Consider the following 18481-nt stretch of genomic DNA (forward strand, 5'->3'; position numbering starts at 1 on the left):
TTGTGTGCCCCAGGAGGTTGGGGTTTGGGGGTCCCAGTGTGGTTCGTTCGGGGCGTTCCTCGGTGTCTCTGTGTAGGGGGGCGCCTTCCCTCTTCCCCCTTGTTAAAATGATTAAGATTTCTTTCCCCTCCTTTGGGTAATCCCAGACAGTGTTTTAGCCAAACCAGGGAGCCACTGGTCAACATCAAAGGCCCACTTTTCTGTGGATGGGCACAAGCGCTTGGGGGAAAAGAAATTTTAGAGTAACAACTAAAGGCTTTCTTGTGCAGTTATTTTAAGGGCTTTGTTCAGTGCCTGAGGGGGGATGCTTCCATTTGTTCGGGAGGGGATTCATCACATGCCCCTTTCATGTGAACCAGAGGTTAACAACCTAATGAGCACTTGGTGAAGAGATGAAGCGTGTAAAGAGCCCGTTTTTTTCCCAAATCCTGCGCTGCTGTCCTGGGGATGTGCTACTCTAACCTCTGCGGGGCTAACAGTCTCAGCACTTCCAGCGGGGAGCCCCTGGAAGGCAATCCGGGGTCCAGCAGCGCTCAGGCGGGGCAAAAGCAGCTAGACAGTCCGCTTCCAATACCCCACCAGGGAGCCGAGGGGGCAGAGCCGCGGTGCTACATATGTTGGGTCAAGTCTCCCCATTGTGAGCGTGTAAAAAGGTGTAAAAACTCAATCATCTGTAGCTCTTTAAAGGGAGGGCTTACTCGGGATTTGTTGCATAATGGATTGTTAAAAAAGTAGACGGTTGAATTAAAACTGTTCCCTAGTCACTTTTAATTAGACCACTCTATTTAATTAGCAAAGTTGAAACATGCAATTAAAATTAGCTCAGTTTAGCACATATTTGAAGGGAACGGGGACGCGTCTCCGGTTCCTGCGAAAGCGAGTCGAAGAAGGAATGGCGGAGAAGTTTGAGTCTCTAAGTGAAATGACTGGTTGGAGGTAAAAAGAAAAGGAGTACTTGTGGCACCTTAGAGAATAACCAATTTATTTGAGCATGAGCTTTCGTGAGCTACAGCTCACTTGCACCAAGAGACCATCTGCTAAAAAACGCGCCTTCCCCCAGTTAATTATGAATCGGCTCCTAATGTCTCTATAACGACCGTCCTCTGGATGATGCAGTTGGACAGGGCGAGACTTTTCTTTTTAAGTTTGAAATAGCGATCTGCATCCTAACACACCCAGCCTGGATTGGGCCGACTGCTGTTGCTGAGTTCAGCTCTCATCCTCACATTACTGCCCAGGACTGCACTAAATTCGTCAGCTCACGTCGCCTTTACGCTATAGCTAAGCACCAGGAATTGTTACTAAAGGATACAAAATACCGAAAACTCGGTGGGACTGGGTGCAATAAGGAAACCATCCACTGATGTTCACAATCATTATTTTTCTACACTTCAGCCACACTTTTTCACTGGAGAGCAGAGTAAGCGACTTAGTGATGTTTCAAAAATGCTGAAGCCCCAACTAACGGAATCTCTCTCTTTCACCATTCAATGAGCTGACGAGGTTGCGTTTCCTGGGGGGAGGGAGGGGTAGCAATGTACATTTTTTTTTGTGGGGGAGGGTAATTTTCATTCTTGCAATATTGGTTTGGGGATAATTACTTTTAATGTCAAAAAGATTTAGTTTAATATCATCTCTATTAGGCTGCTGGGCGGATAATTAAAGTGAAGATGATAGCAGCAGGGAAACAGATGGCATTTGCTTACTTTGATTCAGTAGGTAAATAATGAAAAAGTCAATGGCAAACCCCCTAGAACAATTGAAACCTTAAAGAGCACTAACATTAGCAGGTACTTACAAACTGTCTACTGCTAAGAACGAGATGAAAATACACTAATCAAGAACTATATTTCTCTGGAATGCTTCCGGAAGCTCCTGCGCTCACTCTCTCTCCTACCAACCAATGGAAGGTCTCTTTTTAATTAAGATTTTATTAACTGTAATTGGGAATTGCTGCCTGACCGTTGTATGCAGTTATCTCCAATTTTTGCAGCGTAGCAATAAGAAAGATAAAGAATGGTTTTTTAATAAACAATCTGCAATAGCGGTGATGTGGAAAATAGGCATTTATAAATACTAGGTCTTTTTTTCTTAAAGTTGTATCTCAAAGTTTTATCTAACTAAACCAGATGGGGGCCATTTAATCACGTCCGTTAACTTCACGTGTTTTTTAAGGCTCCCAAATTCAAATACAATAACCGTAATAATTAGTAATGGCGCTTCGTATGTAAAGCAAATAACGAACTAGTCCTCTCTCTTTTGACTTTTAACGAAGTAAAATTCTTTTCTACGCGTCTCTTCGGCAAATACTAAATCTAAATTATGAAACAAAGCTGAGCTCCAGCATTTTAACAACCTAATTTGTCTGATGTACTACGTCCCCTCCGTCGGGAACGGATTTGTTAATAGCTAACACAAGCCAGTCATGCCAGGGGCCCGATCCTGCAGTCCTGCCTCGGCCTTCAGATGAGTAGTTTGTTCCCGGGTCAGAGGCTGATGAAAAGGGTAAGTAAAACTCCCCAGAAGTTTCTCTTTCTAAAGTGACACGATAGGGCGACATGAAATGAAAAGTTACCGGGCGCTTAACACAAACCAGCATGCCTGCTTTGGGCAGCTGAAAGGACATTAAAGCCAGTGAGAACCCAAACTTCGGAGCTAAAGGACCATTATACTCTGAAACGTCCCAAGAGCAGCAATTCGGCCGAAACCTTGTACCAAGGGCCGTAGGCGATCAGGAAAAACCAATAGACACAGGACAAGTCTCCCCCGCCAACCCTCACTCCAGTGCCTGGTGGTGACAACACCCTTACCTACGCTTGGGTGTCTGCATTTCAAATTAGCCAAGGTGAAATACACACCAGGCCCTTTGCCTGCTCTTCCAGGGGTCCGGGCAGCTCGGCACAAAAGGAAATTCAGCTCCCAGTAAAACAAAAACACAAGCCCTCCTCGTGGCTTAAAGGGGGTGGAAAGAGCTGCCAAGCCAGAGCGTGAGCGAAAGTTGTATTTTATTAGGTTTGTAAGTCTGGATTCCCCATTCCCCACCCCCACCACCTCGCGGTTCGGCCCACTCCTCATTGCACTGAAAAGCGACCGAAAGATTGATACTCTTCTGGCTCGAAAACAATCAAACCACACACACCAAGAAAGACACAAGCCCAGAGATTGAGATGGCGATTTTATTGTGGTTGGTCAAGTACAAAACAGTCACTGTGAAAAATAAACAGCGCACCACAGTCCTCCCTTCACACGTATTGCTAGGTCATCCCTATGGCCAGTCTGTAGAAAACCCTTCATCGCGGTGCCTCCGTAGCTCAATGGCAAACTGTGAAAGTGAGGCGTTAACGCTGCTTAGAGGGTATGCAGCATGGATCTAATTTGCAGCCAGTTTTATTTTGCTTGAATAACACCTTTGAAATGGCTCCAGGATCAGGCGGGGGGGGGGTAGCATACGTTTCAGGACAGAGACACCCCCCCGAAAAAGCAGGGCGGAAGTAAATGATTATTTAGTTAAAATCTCCGGTTAACAATTGCTATTGTTACCAACCACGTGCTGCTGCTTAGGGCCTCTTTACACCCTCTGTTAATAAACATTTTTCAATAAATAGCAAATACAGAAATATTGGATCGACACTGAAGCTAGTCCAAAAGCTAAACGGATGGAAGTATGAAGGGAAATAGAGAATTTTTAATTGGGATACAAATTATATATAAAATGTGTGTAAGAACATACGTCTATATTATATTGTGTATATATAATATAATCATTTTGTCTATATATATCCACACACATGATGAAATATATAATAGAGCTATATAGAGAGACATCTAGGTAGGTAGGTAGATATATATAAACGCGTATATAGCCAATAAATTTTAAAATGCTATTCCTGCTCTTGTAATCTCAGCAGAGGGATGACAGTTTGATACATTCCCGTAAAAAAAAAACAAAAAAACAATTGAAATCCCAGTAGCTGGTTTGTGAGTGGCTAATTTTGCCATAATCATCTCCAAACTATTTATATAATACATGAGGTCATTAAAAAAAAACTACCTTAAATGCAAAGGATGATCGAGCCCTCTCATTTAAATTTAAGTTGAAAAGGAAGAGCGAGGAGGACATAAACATAAGCTGTGCTCTGTGTTTGTTAGTGATCACAGAATGCCGGGGAGTGAGGTTGCAGATAAATGACAAAACCAAACAAGTAATGAAATAGCTTTGCAAGGAAAAAAGGGACACATGTTTAGCGCAATAAGCCTAGATAAAACACAATAAAAAAAAGTTTCCCATTCAGTCTGATCCAAGTAAACGAATTCCCAGCTAAACCCGGAGCTCTGATACAGTCTCCCTGGAGAATAAAATGAGTGGTTGCAGATAAAATTAAAGCAGCTATTTTGACTTCTTGGCTGCATTAAATAAAGGTGTTATGACACCTAGCTACGAGAAGCGGGTGGCAGCTTTCAACACCAGTCTCAGTAGTCCGAAGGGAAAGATTATACTTTATTTTTAAAGTAAGAAGACCGATGCAAATATCAGACAAATATCAGTGTGTCTGCGAGATGCGATGCCTTGCAATTGTATTTTTCAGCAAAAAGCTACTTCACACGGAAGAACGATTACAAAGGAAGCAAAAGGCAAGGGCATTATCCGCAGCTATTCTGCAGTTAAGCGCTCGCAAAAACACCCCAGATCATCATCTATATCCCCTTATGTTGTCAAGTTTGAATTTTAATTCCCCACAAGGAAGGTGGGGGGCGGTTAAAAAAATTAAAGCGAACGAAATTATTTTAGTTCTTCCCAGACTCGGCTGGGAACCCCAAAGGGTTTTAACCAATCTGTTCAGCACACACGCACCTCAGTCTACAACTTGCTTCCCTAGCATAGAAAATGCTAACTCCATACGGAGGAACCATGTCATTGCACTCGCTTAACTTAGCCCCCACGAACACTGCCCACCCTTTCTTTCGCTGAGCGGTATAAGCAAGGCTTTGAGAGGTGATACGTTCCATTCTAACAAAGCCAAGTGCTCCAGCTCGTTATCGACTCTCTCTAAACGGTTGCTTGTATTTTCATTCATTATCGTTATCAAGGGGCAACAAATTAAGGCAACAGAAAAGCACAAGAAATTAACAAAATAATAACGATTATTAATCATCGCAGATCCTTCGTGTGGAACACAGAGATGGGAACTTTAGCCAAAATATTCCTTCCCGAAAAGGAGAGTTGCGTTAACTTCACAAGTTCCAAGATCCCAAACCTGCTACTCCCTCTCAGCGCAAACTGATTACCACGGAGGATGACGTCGAGCCAGGGTGGTTAATGTTAAAACAAAAACTGGACGCAGCTACCAGCAGGACAGCCCCGTTGCTCAAGGATGTATAAACCCTGTTTGAACTGTCCTGTGGAAACTCAAGACGGTGCCTGTTGAATTTGTTATTAAACAAATAGCTAGTCATTAAAACCAGGAGAGAAACAACGAACTTTTTTTTTGGGGGGGTGACCGGATTCATTTCTCCGTATTTTTTAAATTAAATAAAAATCGAAAATCATACTCACCTCTCACATACCACGGATTGCGGCTGTACTGGTAAAATGCACCTGCAGTTGCAAAGTGAGTTTAAAAAAAAAGTTAGGTCCTACTATACAACAAAATCGCCGCGGGGAGAGGGGGCACCTTAAATTGAATTGTCACTTTGCATGATATATTGCACCCCCCACCCCCACACCTTTGACAAGTGACACCGTGGAAAATCTGAAGTGCAAACCACACAAACAATTGGTCAGGCAAACTACTGTTTTAAGTGGATTTGAAAACTATCAGGCAGTGAGAAATCAGACAAATTTCACACACACACACACACTTAAATGGAAACTATTTGTCATGATTTTTTCAATGCAACTCGCTTAGCAGGACCCTCCTAGTTTCCTTAAAGCCCAGTTTATTTGAGAGCAGCTTTGGGCGGACACTGTAGACAAGCCAGTGGCCAATCAAAAGGGCTCGTTCCTCCCCTGGCCAATAGCAGGCGCCACATTGTTGTCAAATGTTGTCTAATGGCAACGTAAGGAGCAACAATAGAGCAAGTGATCGCGGGCGCCTCGGCGAAGATCCCTATCTCCTGGCAACTCTCGCCCTGCAAGTGTCACACATGCGAACTTGAGCTGAGTGCGGGGGGACCGGAGTGGGGCTGGGCGCTGGAGCTCCGGGCGGCGGGCTTTCCCCGGGGGGCAGGAGGGGAGATGATTAGAGAGGGAGGGTGAGGCTCTTTCGCTGCGTGCCAGGGGAAGTTTGAAGTTGCAGCTGCCCGAGTCCTGGGAGCGCTAGGGCTCGGGGGTTGGCGGGTTGTGTTTTCTGCTGTGTATTTGATTTAGGCGGCTCTGCTGAGTGAGTGGTGCAGTTATCCTGCGCGGTCGCTGGGGAAAATCACGTTCAAGGGGCAGAGCTAACTTGGGTGGTGGTTGTTGGGTTTTTTTGTTTTGTTTTGTTTTGTTTTGTTTGCAGAGGACTTTTCAGTTCGTGACAGGGTTGGTTTCTCTGCGATCCTTGACCCCGTTGGCGTTGTTGGCAGGGGGGCAGGAGGCGTTGGTCTGCCTGACTCAGGTCCCGGTGGCTGGTAATGGTGGTTGCTGTTTTTAAAGGTGTCAGTGGATCACTGCAGGGGGAAACGTGATTGGTAACACTTTTTTTTTTTTTTAAATAAACTAAAATTAAAGGGACTCGGGTTTGACCTGGCGGCAGAGAATCGGACCAGTGTGAGCAAGGGAACTCTCTCGAGCCTGGCGTCTTGCGCGCTCCGACATGGGCTTGGCAGCGCCCTGCCAGAGATGCACGGACAATAACGGAGCCAAGGGGTTTTAACTCTCTCCGCAGCGAGAAGCCGGTTTCTCCAAGGCCTGCAGTTTGCTCTTGAGGGACTGGACAAGAGAAAGGCGGGGGGCGGGGAGGGGGAGTTCGTTTGAGCGGCATTTCACCCCCTGACAGGGCTGGGGCGCGAGGGCGACTTAACAGATACCCGCTTTGGCTCGAGATCCGGGTGTTTATCGTGCCGGCGTCTAGGCAGGTATCACAAGGATCCCGGTGTTTATAGTGCCCGCCCCTGGGGGTTTACTGGCGAGATCCGGGGGTTCGTAGCGCCCAGGTCTTGGTGGGTATTGAAGGGATTCCCTCGGAGGGGCCACTGCTTTGGGGCAGCTTTGCTCGTTTCTGGGTTCTTCCCGCGGCCAGGATGGAGCTGAGATCGGAAATGCCCAGCGTCCCCTCGGCGCCCCCTTCGGTGCCCCCCAGCTCGGTGGCGGCGGCTGCCGCGGCCGCGGCCGCAAGCTTGCCGGTGAGCGTGGCCGGCAGCCTCCTGCGGGGCCCCCCGCTGCTGCTGCGGGCGGCCGAGAAGTACCCGCGCACGCCCAAGTGCGCCCGGTGCCGGAACCACGGCGTGGTGTCGGCGCTGAAGGGCCACAAGCGCTACTGCCGCTGGAAGGACTGCATGTGCGCCAAGTGCACCCTGATCGCCGAGCGCCAGCGCGTCATGGCCGCGCAAGTGGCGCTGCGCCGCCAGCAGGCGCAGGAGGAGAACGAGGCCCGCGAGCTCCAGCTGCTCTACGGCACCGCCGAGGGCCTGGCCCTGGCCGCGGCCAACGGCATCATCCCGCCCCGGCCAGCCTACGAGGTCTTCGGCTCCGTCTGCAGCGGGGCCAGCGGCGAGGGAGGCGCTGGGGGCTCGGGTAAGGGAGCGACCCCCTCCAGGACAGGCTGCTGCAGGGACTAGCTAGCTATCTACCCCCTTACACACCATCCATCCCCGTACACCCCATACCCCCCGTCTATCTGGCTATCCCCATACCCACCCCCCCATCTATCTGGCTATCCCCATACCCCCCCCATCTATCCATCATCCATCCCCACAAACACCATGTATCTGTCTATCTATCTACATACATCCCATCTGTCTATCCCCATACACCCCCTCTATGTATTCATCATCCATCCCCATACACACCATCGAATCTATTTCCATCCACCCCATCCAATTATATACCCCAACTATCTGTCTATCCATCTACATACATCCCATCTGTCTATCCCTCCCTATACTGTACTATCTATCGCTCCCTCTCCATACACCCCATCTGCAGATCCCCATACACCCCCTCTATCCCTACCTCTCCATACACATCTATCCATCCAACCAACCATCCCTATAGCAATCTACCCCTCCTCACAGGCCCCATCTGTCTATCTATCCCTCCACACACCCTCTATCCATCTATCCCTATACATATCCATCCATCCATCCATCCATCCCATACACCTATTTATCCATCCATCCTTCCTGGCCTAACCATGTCACCCTCTCTGATTTATACGGATGGGGGAGGAGCAGCTGATGGAAAACCCACACTAGGTGATTGAGTGATTGATTTCAATCTTGAGTCCAAGGCCAGCGAGGGTATCTCCTTGCTTCAGGCTTGGGGGCTGGAAGGAAAGTTGTCCTCTGGGGAGGGACTGAATCCAAGCCAGAGTCCAGGCCGCAGCCTGGCAGGGCAGGAACTGGGTCCCCACTCTCTGTGTCCTGAGACACAAAACTGTGTCAACGAATGAATAAATACTAAGTGCCTCCAAGTATCTCCGGTGGCAGAAATCCAAGGGGCTGAGGATGGGTGGGAAGGGGTCTGGGGACCCAACCCGGAGCTGCGGGGCCCTCTTGTCTCTATGGCCAGAGCTGTATCTGCGTTTGTTCCAGGCCTTTTCTCCCTAGGCCCAAGAGGCTCCCCGCGGGCCGCTGCTCTGTGGGGCTGCGGGGCCAGGCGGCTCCGGGCCCGTCCCCGCCGCTGCACTCACTGGGCTCCTTGCTTTCCCTTGCAGACTCCAAGCTGCAGAAGTTCGACCTGTTCCCCAAGACGCTGCTGCCCAGCCGGGCTGTGACCCCGCAGCAGGCGGGCGGGAAGCCCCTGTCTCCGGATGGGGAGTCGGTGCCGGGCACCTCCTCCCCAGAAGCTCGCCACGGCTCGGGCTCGGAGAACGGGGACGGCGAGTCCCTCCTGAGCTCGCCCGTCTCCAAGGGGCCGAAGGAGGGCGAGGAGAGCCCGGGCTCCATCAGCCCGCTGGGCTCCGACTCGGGCTCGGAGGCCGAGAAGGACGAGCAGGACCCGTCGCCCTCGGCCGGCGGCCGCCAGCGGACTCCCATCGACATCCTGACGCGGGTCTTCCCGGCGCACCGGCGCAGCGTGCTGGAGCTGGTGCTGCAGGGCTGCGGCGGGGACGTGGTGCAGGCCATCGAGCAGATCCTCAACAACCGCGGCCCGGACAAGGGGCCCGAGGAGAGCTGGGCCCGGGACGGCGCCCTGCAGCCCAGCCCGGCCGCCGCGGCCGCCGTCGCCGCCCACCACCGGCCCTTGATCGCCGGCGCCATGAGCCCGGCCATCGGCACGCTGGGCAGCCGCTCCGCCTTCTCGCCCCTGCAGCCCAACGCCAGCCACTTCGGCGCCGAGGCCAGCGCCTACCCGCTGGGCACCCACCTGGGCCTCAACCCCCTGCGCCTGGCCTACTCGGCGCACAGCCGGGGACTGGCCTTCATGGCCCCCTACTCCACCGCCGGCCTCATGCCCACGCTGGGCTTCCGGCCGCCCATGGACTACGCCTTCAGCGACCTCATGCGGGACCGCTCCGCCGTGCACAAGGAGCAGGTCTACTCCAGCGGCCTCTACGGGCCCATGGTCAACAACACCCCCGAGAAGCAATAGACTCAGCCCCCTGCGGCGGGGGCAGCGCCCGGCCGGCCGCGGGCACCGCGCTGACGCCAAGGACACGCTCCCTCCTTGCGTCTCTTGACAGCTGCCAAATCACAGCTCACGCCTTGCACCCTAAGGGCCTCTCTGAAGATATAAATATAGAGCGAGAGAAAGAGAGGGGACTACGTGGACACCGATTGATTCGCTTCCTTTCGCCTTCCAGCCCATTCCATGGTAGGGCAGGGCGCAGACCCCTGCTGCACGGAACAGAGTGTGGGGCAAAGCTGACAAATAATAGGTGTATTAAAAAAAAAACAGGTTATAAAGGTGCACTTTCATTGTTGAGATGTTTGTCACGCTCTTTGTTGCTTATGGCCATAAGCATGGATATCCTTGGTGAATTGTGAGGTATATATATATAATATATATATATATATATGTATACTAGCAAGTGTATAATGTTATAAAATGGAAATCTAAGTTATTAATGTAACTTGTAGGTGAACTTGGTATTAAAGCTAAAGGTTAGACAGCTCTCATTGTAATACTTACCAGGTATATAGATTAAATATATTGTAAAATTGAAAAGCCTTCCCGCCCACCCCTTCCAGGAAATGTTATAATCTGTATATAACATTGTAAAGTAGATATATTTGTAACTGTCCGTAGGACCCAGCCGCCAATGCTGTATAACGGTTTAATGAGCCTCTTCATTTGTGATCCGCAAGAAAATTTCTTTCTGGTTCCAATGTAGCAAACTTCTTGCCGTTTCTAACCATTACTTTCTGTGTTTCCATTTCATAGAAATACTAGAAATAAATGTTATTTTCTATTAAAAATCAGTCTTACAAATGGCCAATGATATTTTATGGAACAATGTTTTGGCAAACAAGTAAAGTCAATATTTAAGGCAGATTAATGCAAATAATTTAGGAACTTTCTGAACATGTTTGTTAAATTTTATGTCATGGTTGAAGCAGACAATCTGATGAGCATCTATACATTTAAAAACACACACACACACAGACACAAACAACAACCCTCAGCATACAGAGATTTACTTGTCCATCAAAATGTCAAATCATTGTATTTCTAATTCTTCATTTTTTATTTGTTTAGGAAAAAATTTCTCAAGTGCATTTTTAGGGGATTTTCCAGTTTGGAGCTTGCTGATTTCTTCCCCGTATCTAGACAATCTGACATTATCCCAGGGAAAGGCAAAGAGTGTTGTTAAAATAATTGTGTTCGTTGTTGCTGGATCATCCTGCGACTGCAGCGATGAAAGGGGAACCATTTCTTTTTATTTGATGATTGCACTGCAGATTTCGATTGCTTCTATATGATCAAGATAAGAAACGGCAAATAATAAATATTATTAAAGACAGGTTGTTTAAATAGCAAAACTCTGTTCCGGAATCAAATCGGGCAGAACGAAATCAGCTTGTGGAGTTTAAAAAAGCAGTCCTCTAATTAATTTCATATCGGGGCCGATCCTGATGTCCTAAAACGCCCATTAATTTCAGGAGGAAGGGTATACGAACGGCACTATTTATCAATCGCATTGGCGACAGAGCGTCCGATTATTCTTCAAGGAAAGTAGAGGAAATATGCGATTTTTCTTCTTTCACTGAATATAAGAACGAGCGCAGCAATAGCTTCGGACAATGCCCCCACCCTCCCCAAAAAAAAAAAAAAAAGAAAAAAAAAAGAAGTGATTGGGGAGGGCGGAGGGAATTTTCTTATCTGTCCTGGGAGCGTTTGGCCCAGGAAAACTATTACTCACAAAGAACAAGTTCAGTGCATGGTTGAATTAAGACTGTAAAAGCTCCTAAAGTTGGTTGGTATGGAAACCTAATCCCACCAAACTGTTCTGTGGCACAGCTGGACTGTTTACTTTCTCACTTCAAATATAACTGTGTAAACATTGGCTTGAAACTGACAGTGCTGTTCCTCTAAACCAGTTAATATATTGGTGTGTATGAGACGAAATGTGTGTCTTCATGGTTACTGAAAGAAGCCCAGGGGTAAAATCAAAGAACCAGAGCGAGTAACGTGCGATCCTTCGTTGCCTTTCACAATTGATCAGGTTGGCTACAATTTTAAGATTGTTCTTTTGGGGAGTAAATATTACAGATTACACCTAGGTAAATACTGTTGACCCTGCTCCAACCTGAGAGCAGCCAAATCAATATCACAAGGGAAACTTTTAAAAGTCTCATGTTCCAAGAGTGGGTGAAACTTAATATTACTACAATAAAACGGTTTAATAAAGAAGGGCTTTAATAGTGAGCTAATTTGATTGAGTTTCCTAATTCCACTTTAATTGGAAAAGGAGTTGTCTATTTGGTTATAAAGTGCCAGGGTTATTGTAGACTGGGGAAAAAAGATGGACTTTGAGCATCTGAATAAACTTTTTTTTGGCAGCTGACTTTGCCCAGGATGAGTTTCCATATCTGGGATTATGAATGGGCTACAAAGAGCTGCTATTTAAAGAAATCAGGTTGCCACATTTCTCCCTTTCTAGCCTTGTTGAGAGGAGCTTAGGAGCTGTTGGTTTAACTCAGCTTCCTTTTTAATTATAAAAGCCATTCCTGTGTAGTTAGCCGAGCCGGACAATTTATCAGAATTGTTGCTGTTTCTTGGAGGTTTGCTTGAGCCTGGGTTTATACAGCCCAGAATGGGGATCGTGATATTTAACTTTCATATGGATAGTTTAGGCTGTGGCTGCTAACTTAAAAAAAAAAAAAAAAAAAAAGCTGACACATTGTCCCCATTGAAGTAATTCCCGGCCTGGACAAAAAAATAACTCCCCAACAGTTGAGAATGCAGCTGCTGCACACAGGTTCCTCTCTGGAAGCCTGGGGAAGGCGTGAAATAGTCAGCTCCCCTTTCGAATGAAATTAAATACTTTGCTCCTGAATAAAAATTCGCGGAGCAGACTATAAATGATTTGCGAGGCAGAGAGAGACTGGAAGCGAGCGCTTGCAAACTTCCCTGTTAATTAAACCTGAATCCGCCGGTTGCAGGAAGCGGTGGGGCTGGAACAGAGGCTGCTGTACATACAGTGGGACAAGTCCCGCCGTTATATTAACTACACTAGTGTTTAATATGAATCAGCCCTAATCCGCAGCATAATAAAGATCAAATTAGACTAACCATTTAGTAGCGAAATGACATTCCTTCACCTAGGCGGAACCCAAGGCGCAGCCGAAGGAGGGAGGCTGAAACCTGCTCTCCAGTCGCCGGCAGCTGGGTGGGACTGTGTCCGGGCTGGGGGGGGGGGGGGTTAAGGGGAAATCAGCCCTTTGTAACACTCCTTTTAAATACGGGCTTGGGGAATGGTAGCAGGACCGGGAGAAGGGGCAGTTAGAAACTCCCGTATTAAATCCCCCCCCCCCCCCAGTTCTCCACCCTCTGCCCAATTTGCCGCGTAACCCGGGCGGGCGCGCGGCTTGAAACCGTGCCGCGGTGGGCCCAGTGGCTGGCGACGCGGGCAGCGATCCTGCGCTAGAGCTGGGCGCATGGCAGGCCGGGCGCCCGGCCACAAGTGCTTGTTCAGCGGCAGGCGGTATGTAAACCCAGGGTGGGGTGTTTCCCCTCCAGGCATGGGCCAGCGCGCTCCGCCATGCCCAGCACGCATTCAGAGGGAAGCCGAGCCTTGGCCGCGCGGAGCTTTCCGCTGCAGGGGCGCCTGTCGGAGCCTGCGGGGTATTTTCAGTCAGCTGCGAGGCGCCGCTGGCCTAAAGTAACCGCAGAAGTTACAGGGGGGAAAGTGCCAGAAGACCTTCCGAGCGGGCACAACAACAATCCCTCTTGCTGGAGAAACTTGGTGCAAACTTTGCGCCGTGCCGCGTGTGCTGGGGGCGCAAGAAGCGAGGAGAGCGCGCGCGCGCTGGCCCTGCCTGGAAAGGGGGATTCATTCATTTTAATGGTGACAAAATAATTCCTCCTGTTGGAAGGAGCCAGGCAACTCGTGGGCTCTGAAATCCTCCGGGTAGCCAAGCCAGGGCAGCAGCAGCCCCAATTTCCCTTCTTCTAGGCGTGAGAAAGGACTTGCGAGTTACGCCGTTTGCCTTGTTTGCTGGCAGTTAAAGCAAGTCGCTCGTAACCCTCTCTCCATAACCCAACCCTGCTACCTTTCTCCACCCAGCAGGATCTGGCCCCTCGGGAAACCGCACTCACTAGCTTTGGTTATTGCACACGTGGAGTGCATAATTCCTGAGCACGTTACAGGCCGCGCAGCACAGTTCGCTTATCCCTGCTGGGGGGATGACTTCTGTGCAGCGCAGATATGGTATGCATGCGGCGGGATCCTATTGTAATACCTGTCAGGAGTAGCAGGGCAAATATTTGTCATGATTTTATGCCTAGTGTGCTTGACATGCAAACCGCCGGGAAGCCCAGCATTGTCTTAAACGAGAGTGGGAAAACTGGTGTCGATTATCAATCACTTTCACAGATTTTAGCCTCCCAGCGCCGGGAAATCCAGCAGCTGGTCCCAGGATTTACAGTGTGTGACGAAAGCATTGATCTTAGGCATCCGGAGAGCAAGTCACTTTCACACATGCCGCCTGAGGTGGCCCAATACATGTAAAGTGTGTCAGACCCTCCACCGCGTGGTGATTTTTCTGATATTTTGGCCTGTAAAACTATCCCCACTGTATTCTGTGGGGGCAACACTTACCCACAGCGAAACCTCAGACACTAGAGGCTTATAACACTGAGCAGTATTTGAGTAAATACAGCTGCCTCGCAGTTCGATGTGGATGTCAGTGCTGTGAATTTGGTGAAAACAATCATTGCAGACAGGAGCCTTTCTCCTCTTCTTCTATTCCCTCACCAAAGTCTATGAGCGCAGGTGTCTTCCTTTCCGGGTTTTTCTTTCACAGTGTGGTGGATCACAATTGACTAGCAAGATTTTCTCATGGACATCTCCCTTGCCAGACACAAGCCAGGCAGAAGTTTCCCTTCCTACACCTGATCATGCGGATCCCTCCCCCATTCCTAAACAGGAGGACACCTGCTTCGTTTGTGATCCGGTAACTCGCCAATGGCGACCACAGCAAATGCTTATATGCAAAAATAATATGAGGAAAGTATTTAACATATTTTAATGTGGAAAAATGGCAGAGCCCGCACGTTGTGACTGGTCAGCTCAGGAACCACCAGCAAAGGCTCCGTTGGCCGCTGTTCGTGAGCTACTGCGAGGGAGAAATGCTTGTGAAATCACCATCGTTCATGCCATGTGAACTCACGATTTCCAGCATTTGGCTGAGTTTCAGCACACCCAAAAGACTGGCTGCGTTAGATTGCTACAGAAGTAAGGAACCCGTTAATGGAGTCACATCAGAGATGAACCTGGAGCGAAGTGCCCTTGGATTGAATAGTCATTAGAGCGCCTCGACATTTTCCATTCTAAACTTTTAACAATGAAAATCAGTGAAAACATTCGATATTTCAAAATTTTCTGATTTTTTTTGACACAAAGTTTAAAGCTCGTTTTGGGGGGTTTTGAAACTGTAAAATTAATTTTGTTTTCGTTTTTCTTCTCTTTTTCTTCCTTTCTACCTGTTTTTTGGAAAAGCGTAGTAGTGGCAAGGGGGAAAACGGAGAGAAAGGGGAACAAACGAAAACTGAAACCTGACAATGTTCAGTTTTGATTTCGATTTTTTCACTTAAACATTGGGAAAAGTCCGACTTTTTTAAAGAAAAATTGTGAACATTAATTGTTTAAAGTTATTTTTATGCAACATCATTTTCAGCCCGGTCCAATATTGGTAGTCCCCATGTTCCTAGGGCGGGGAAGGATACATACAAAGAATTCCCCTACCAGAAGATGACCGGTGAGTTTCTGAGGGCTCCGATGTATTTGTGCTTTAGACATGCAGTTTGAGATACAAAGTCTTGAGAGGAGCCTTAATATTAAGGACATTGCTAAGCTGTGAGAGGAGTTAAGACGGGTAAGTAAATGGGGAGAGAGCTGGATCGTGGAATGTAATATAAATGTATACCGCTAGAGAAAGCAAACCTGAAAGTAAATCAAACCTTTAATAGTGGTAGATATGAAGAAAGAGAGGAGAGAACCTTTGGAGTATGTAATAATTTGAAGAGTGTGTCCAGGGTAAGGGACTCGCAAAAAGCGTACACGACAGACTTATATTGATATAACAATGTCCACACACCTGAGCAATGACCTAAGGACAGGTGTAGACAGCGTTATGTCTGCAGGAGAGCTTCTCCCTCGGGTGGATCAACTACTCCGACTGGAGATGCTCTCTGGTCAGTGTTGGAATGTCTTCACTTTAGCTCTAGGGCGTGCAGCTGCGCCCATGTAGTCTTGTAAGAGTAGCCCTGCCCAGAGTACTGGGCAATAGCCGCTGAGCCAGCACTCTGGTCACTGCTACTTCAATTAGTTGCTCCTTGCACAGCTGAATATGGGAACTGTGCCAGACTGAGAGATTGAAGGTAGGCTGGAGAGCATTAAAAAACTAATCACCTCATTAACTCAGAAGGTACAAAGGCACCAGAAGGAAGTGCAAAGAGAAAAGAGAAAGTGAAAGAGCGGAGGGCCATGGACATAGGTGGTCTCTCCCTTGCTGGGCTTAGGAGCCTTAGTGCCCCAGGAGTCTGTTAAAGCTGCTGCACACGCTGTAGGGAATGAATGCTGTGAATACATCACTGGCTGTTTCATCTGAAGCCTGTCTCTGAATAATTTGTCTGGAAAGAGGCAGGAGCGGAGCTTGCTCTTGCCACGGGATTATTGAAGAACTCAGATATAGTGGTGGTGGGGGCCATGTAAGTACCTAGATAGCTTGAATTACAAAAAACAAGGTGAGGAGTGTGCTTAGGCTATTGTGGCCAGTCCTAGGCACCAAAAATGTAAGTGAGGGTATTTGGGTTATTGAAGGGGTACTGGGGAGGGCTACAAGAGGTATCTGAAGATTATAAGGCTGTGATACTCAGACTGAGGCTGAGGAATTACCAAGTGGCTCTTCAATGTGTTTCCTGTGGCTCTTTGCAGCACAGGATATTAAAACACTGTGTGATTTAGTTATTAGACAACCAGGATGCTTTTACTATGTTATTAACCAATTGTAGCTGATATAATAATAATACTTGGTCATTTTGCTGTGAGAATAATTTCTCTATCTATATCTCTATATATTAGTAAATGAAACAATGAATTCACACTACTGTGGCTCTTTTGGATAATGTTGATTGTTAATTTGGCTCCTGAACTACTGAGGTCTGAGTATCACTGTTATAAGGTGTTTTCATGAAGAAGGCTTTAGGAGCTGCCCATATTCAGCGCTGGACAGAACAACAAGAGGGGTCTAGACTGCAGTATATGTTTTAAAGAGAATCCTGTGAGGACTTTGAGGCTGGGAGAACAGGAATGGCTGCTGTGTAAGAACTAAAATAGATTAGATATTAGACCATAATATAGCAGAATGGTGTAGCAAGAGGTCACCAGCTGAAGCTGGTAAAAGCTATTTCTGTAGCACTTAACTGCCAATGACACAAGAACAAGTACAGCCAATGAGATAAAAAACACACACCGCATCCAGAAGTGCGAAGAGGCAGTAACAGGCCTGCCCCCAACATGCCATCCTGACCTAATTATAAGAAATCCAGCAACACAGAACCTAGGATGCACCACATGGGCATGCTTTGTAACTTATGTTTACTTCAGTGGAGCTATGCCTGTTTATATCAGGTGTGAACTGGGCACACAATACAGACAGTACTCTGATTAGACATATAGGTTTGGGGTATCTCAGTTTGGACTGCTGTTTTGGGAAGTATTGGTTTATCTTAGATGCGGATATTTAGAATCTTACCTTAGGTAATTGTGACTCCCTGTAGACTCTGAACTGTGGGGGAAAAATAATGCTTCCTGAAGACTATGATGGCACCTGGCGGGCCCATTTTGGTGAGCTGGAAGAGCAAAATGCTGCTTTGTACAGATTCATGGATGGATTCTTTTAGATGTGGCTAAGTGTGAGAAGACTCCTGATTCATGTAGTGCTAAGATGGGGGTGGAGGGGAGAAAGAAGAAAGGATTGCGAGAAGAATTGTTTCCTGACACCACATGCTCACAAGGAGGTCTGCCCATGGCTGATCTTCAAGTCAGACCTGGCTGCACTCAGATGACCAGAGGCATAATGGAGTACCAGCCCCAAACCAACACCTTGAGGTGGTTTTCCATTCTCCTACAGGGCAAGTGGAAGACCAAGGAGATGGCACCACAGATGACCCAGTGGTGATAAGAGTTCTGGAGCAGTGGGACCTGGTCTATGAGAGGCTGACTGACTGGGAGCAGCAACACTGGCATTGAGGCAGTGTTGATATAAACTGGACCTTTGTGCAATGGAGGAGCCAGGGATCTAATGATCTAGAAGGCGGGGATAGAACAAAGAACACTAATTTCTTGTGGGGAGGAGCATAGGTGCCAAATTGTTGCCCCAGTTTAAGGAGGTGGGGGCATCTGGGTTACTGATTCCTATCTCTCAGCCTTTGAAAAGGCCTGTGACTTAAATTGGGTAGACCCCACAGATTGTTTCCCTTTTCTAATCCACTTGCTCAGAGAGAAAACCCTAGAAGACTTCAGCCAAATGGATAGGCAGACTGTGGGGATCATGAACCTTTGCTCCTTATGTTTGAACTGACCGCCCCCAACTTACAGGAAAAGATTTTGGGTTTGAAAGCAGAAGGGGATATATCCATAGAGGTGGAAACTGAGCTGGGGAACTACCTCCA

General features: G+C 47.8%; 1 protein-coding gene across 1 annotated transcript; it reads left to right on the forward strand.

Annotated features, from left to right (window-relative positions):
- The first annotated feature begins 7221 nt into the window (after positions 1-7221).
- DMRTA2 (DMRT like family A2) lies at positions 7222-9733 on the forward strand. Its single transcript, XM_077825084.1, has 2 exons — positions 7222-7744; positions 8856-9733. Exons 1-2 carry the CDS (start codon positions 7222-7224, stop codon positions 9731-9733), a joined length of 1401 nt encoding a protein of 466 aa, XP_077681210.1.
- The last annotated feature ends 8748 nt before the right edge of the window (positions 9734-18481 follow it).

Source organism: Eretmochelys imbricata, chromosome 8 (genome assembly GCF_965152235.1).
Source record: "Eretmochelys imbricata isolate rEreImb1 chromosome 8, rEreImb1.hap1, whole genome shotgun sequence".
NCBI lineage: Eukaryota > Metazoa > Chordata > Testudines > Cheloniidae > Eretmochelys > Eretmochelys imbricata.

Excerpts from the sequence above, each read along its gene's own strand:
- DMRTA2 (XM_077825084.1), top strand. The coding sequence starts at position 7,222 with ATGGAGCTGAGATCGGAAATGCCCAGCGTCCCCTCGGCGCCCCCTTCG. Across the intron at positions 7,745-8,855 it reads GACCCCCTCCAGGACAGGCT|ACTCCAAGCTGCAGAAGTTC; the intron begins GCTGCAGGGACT and ends TTTCCCTTGCAG.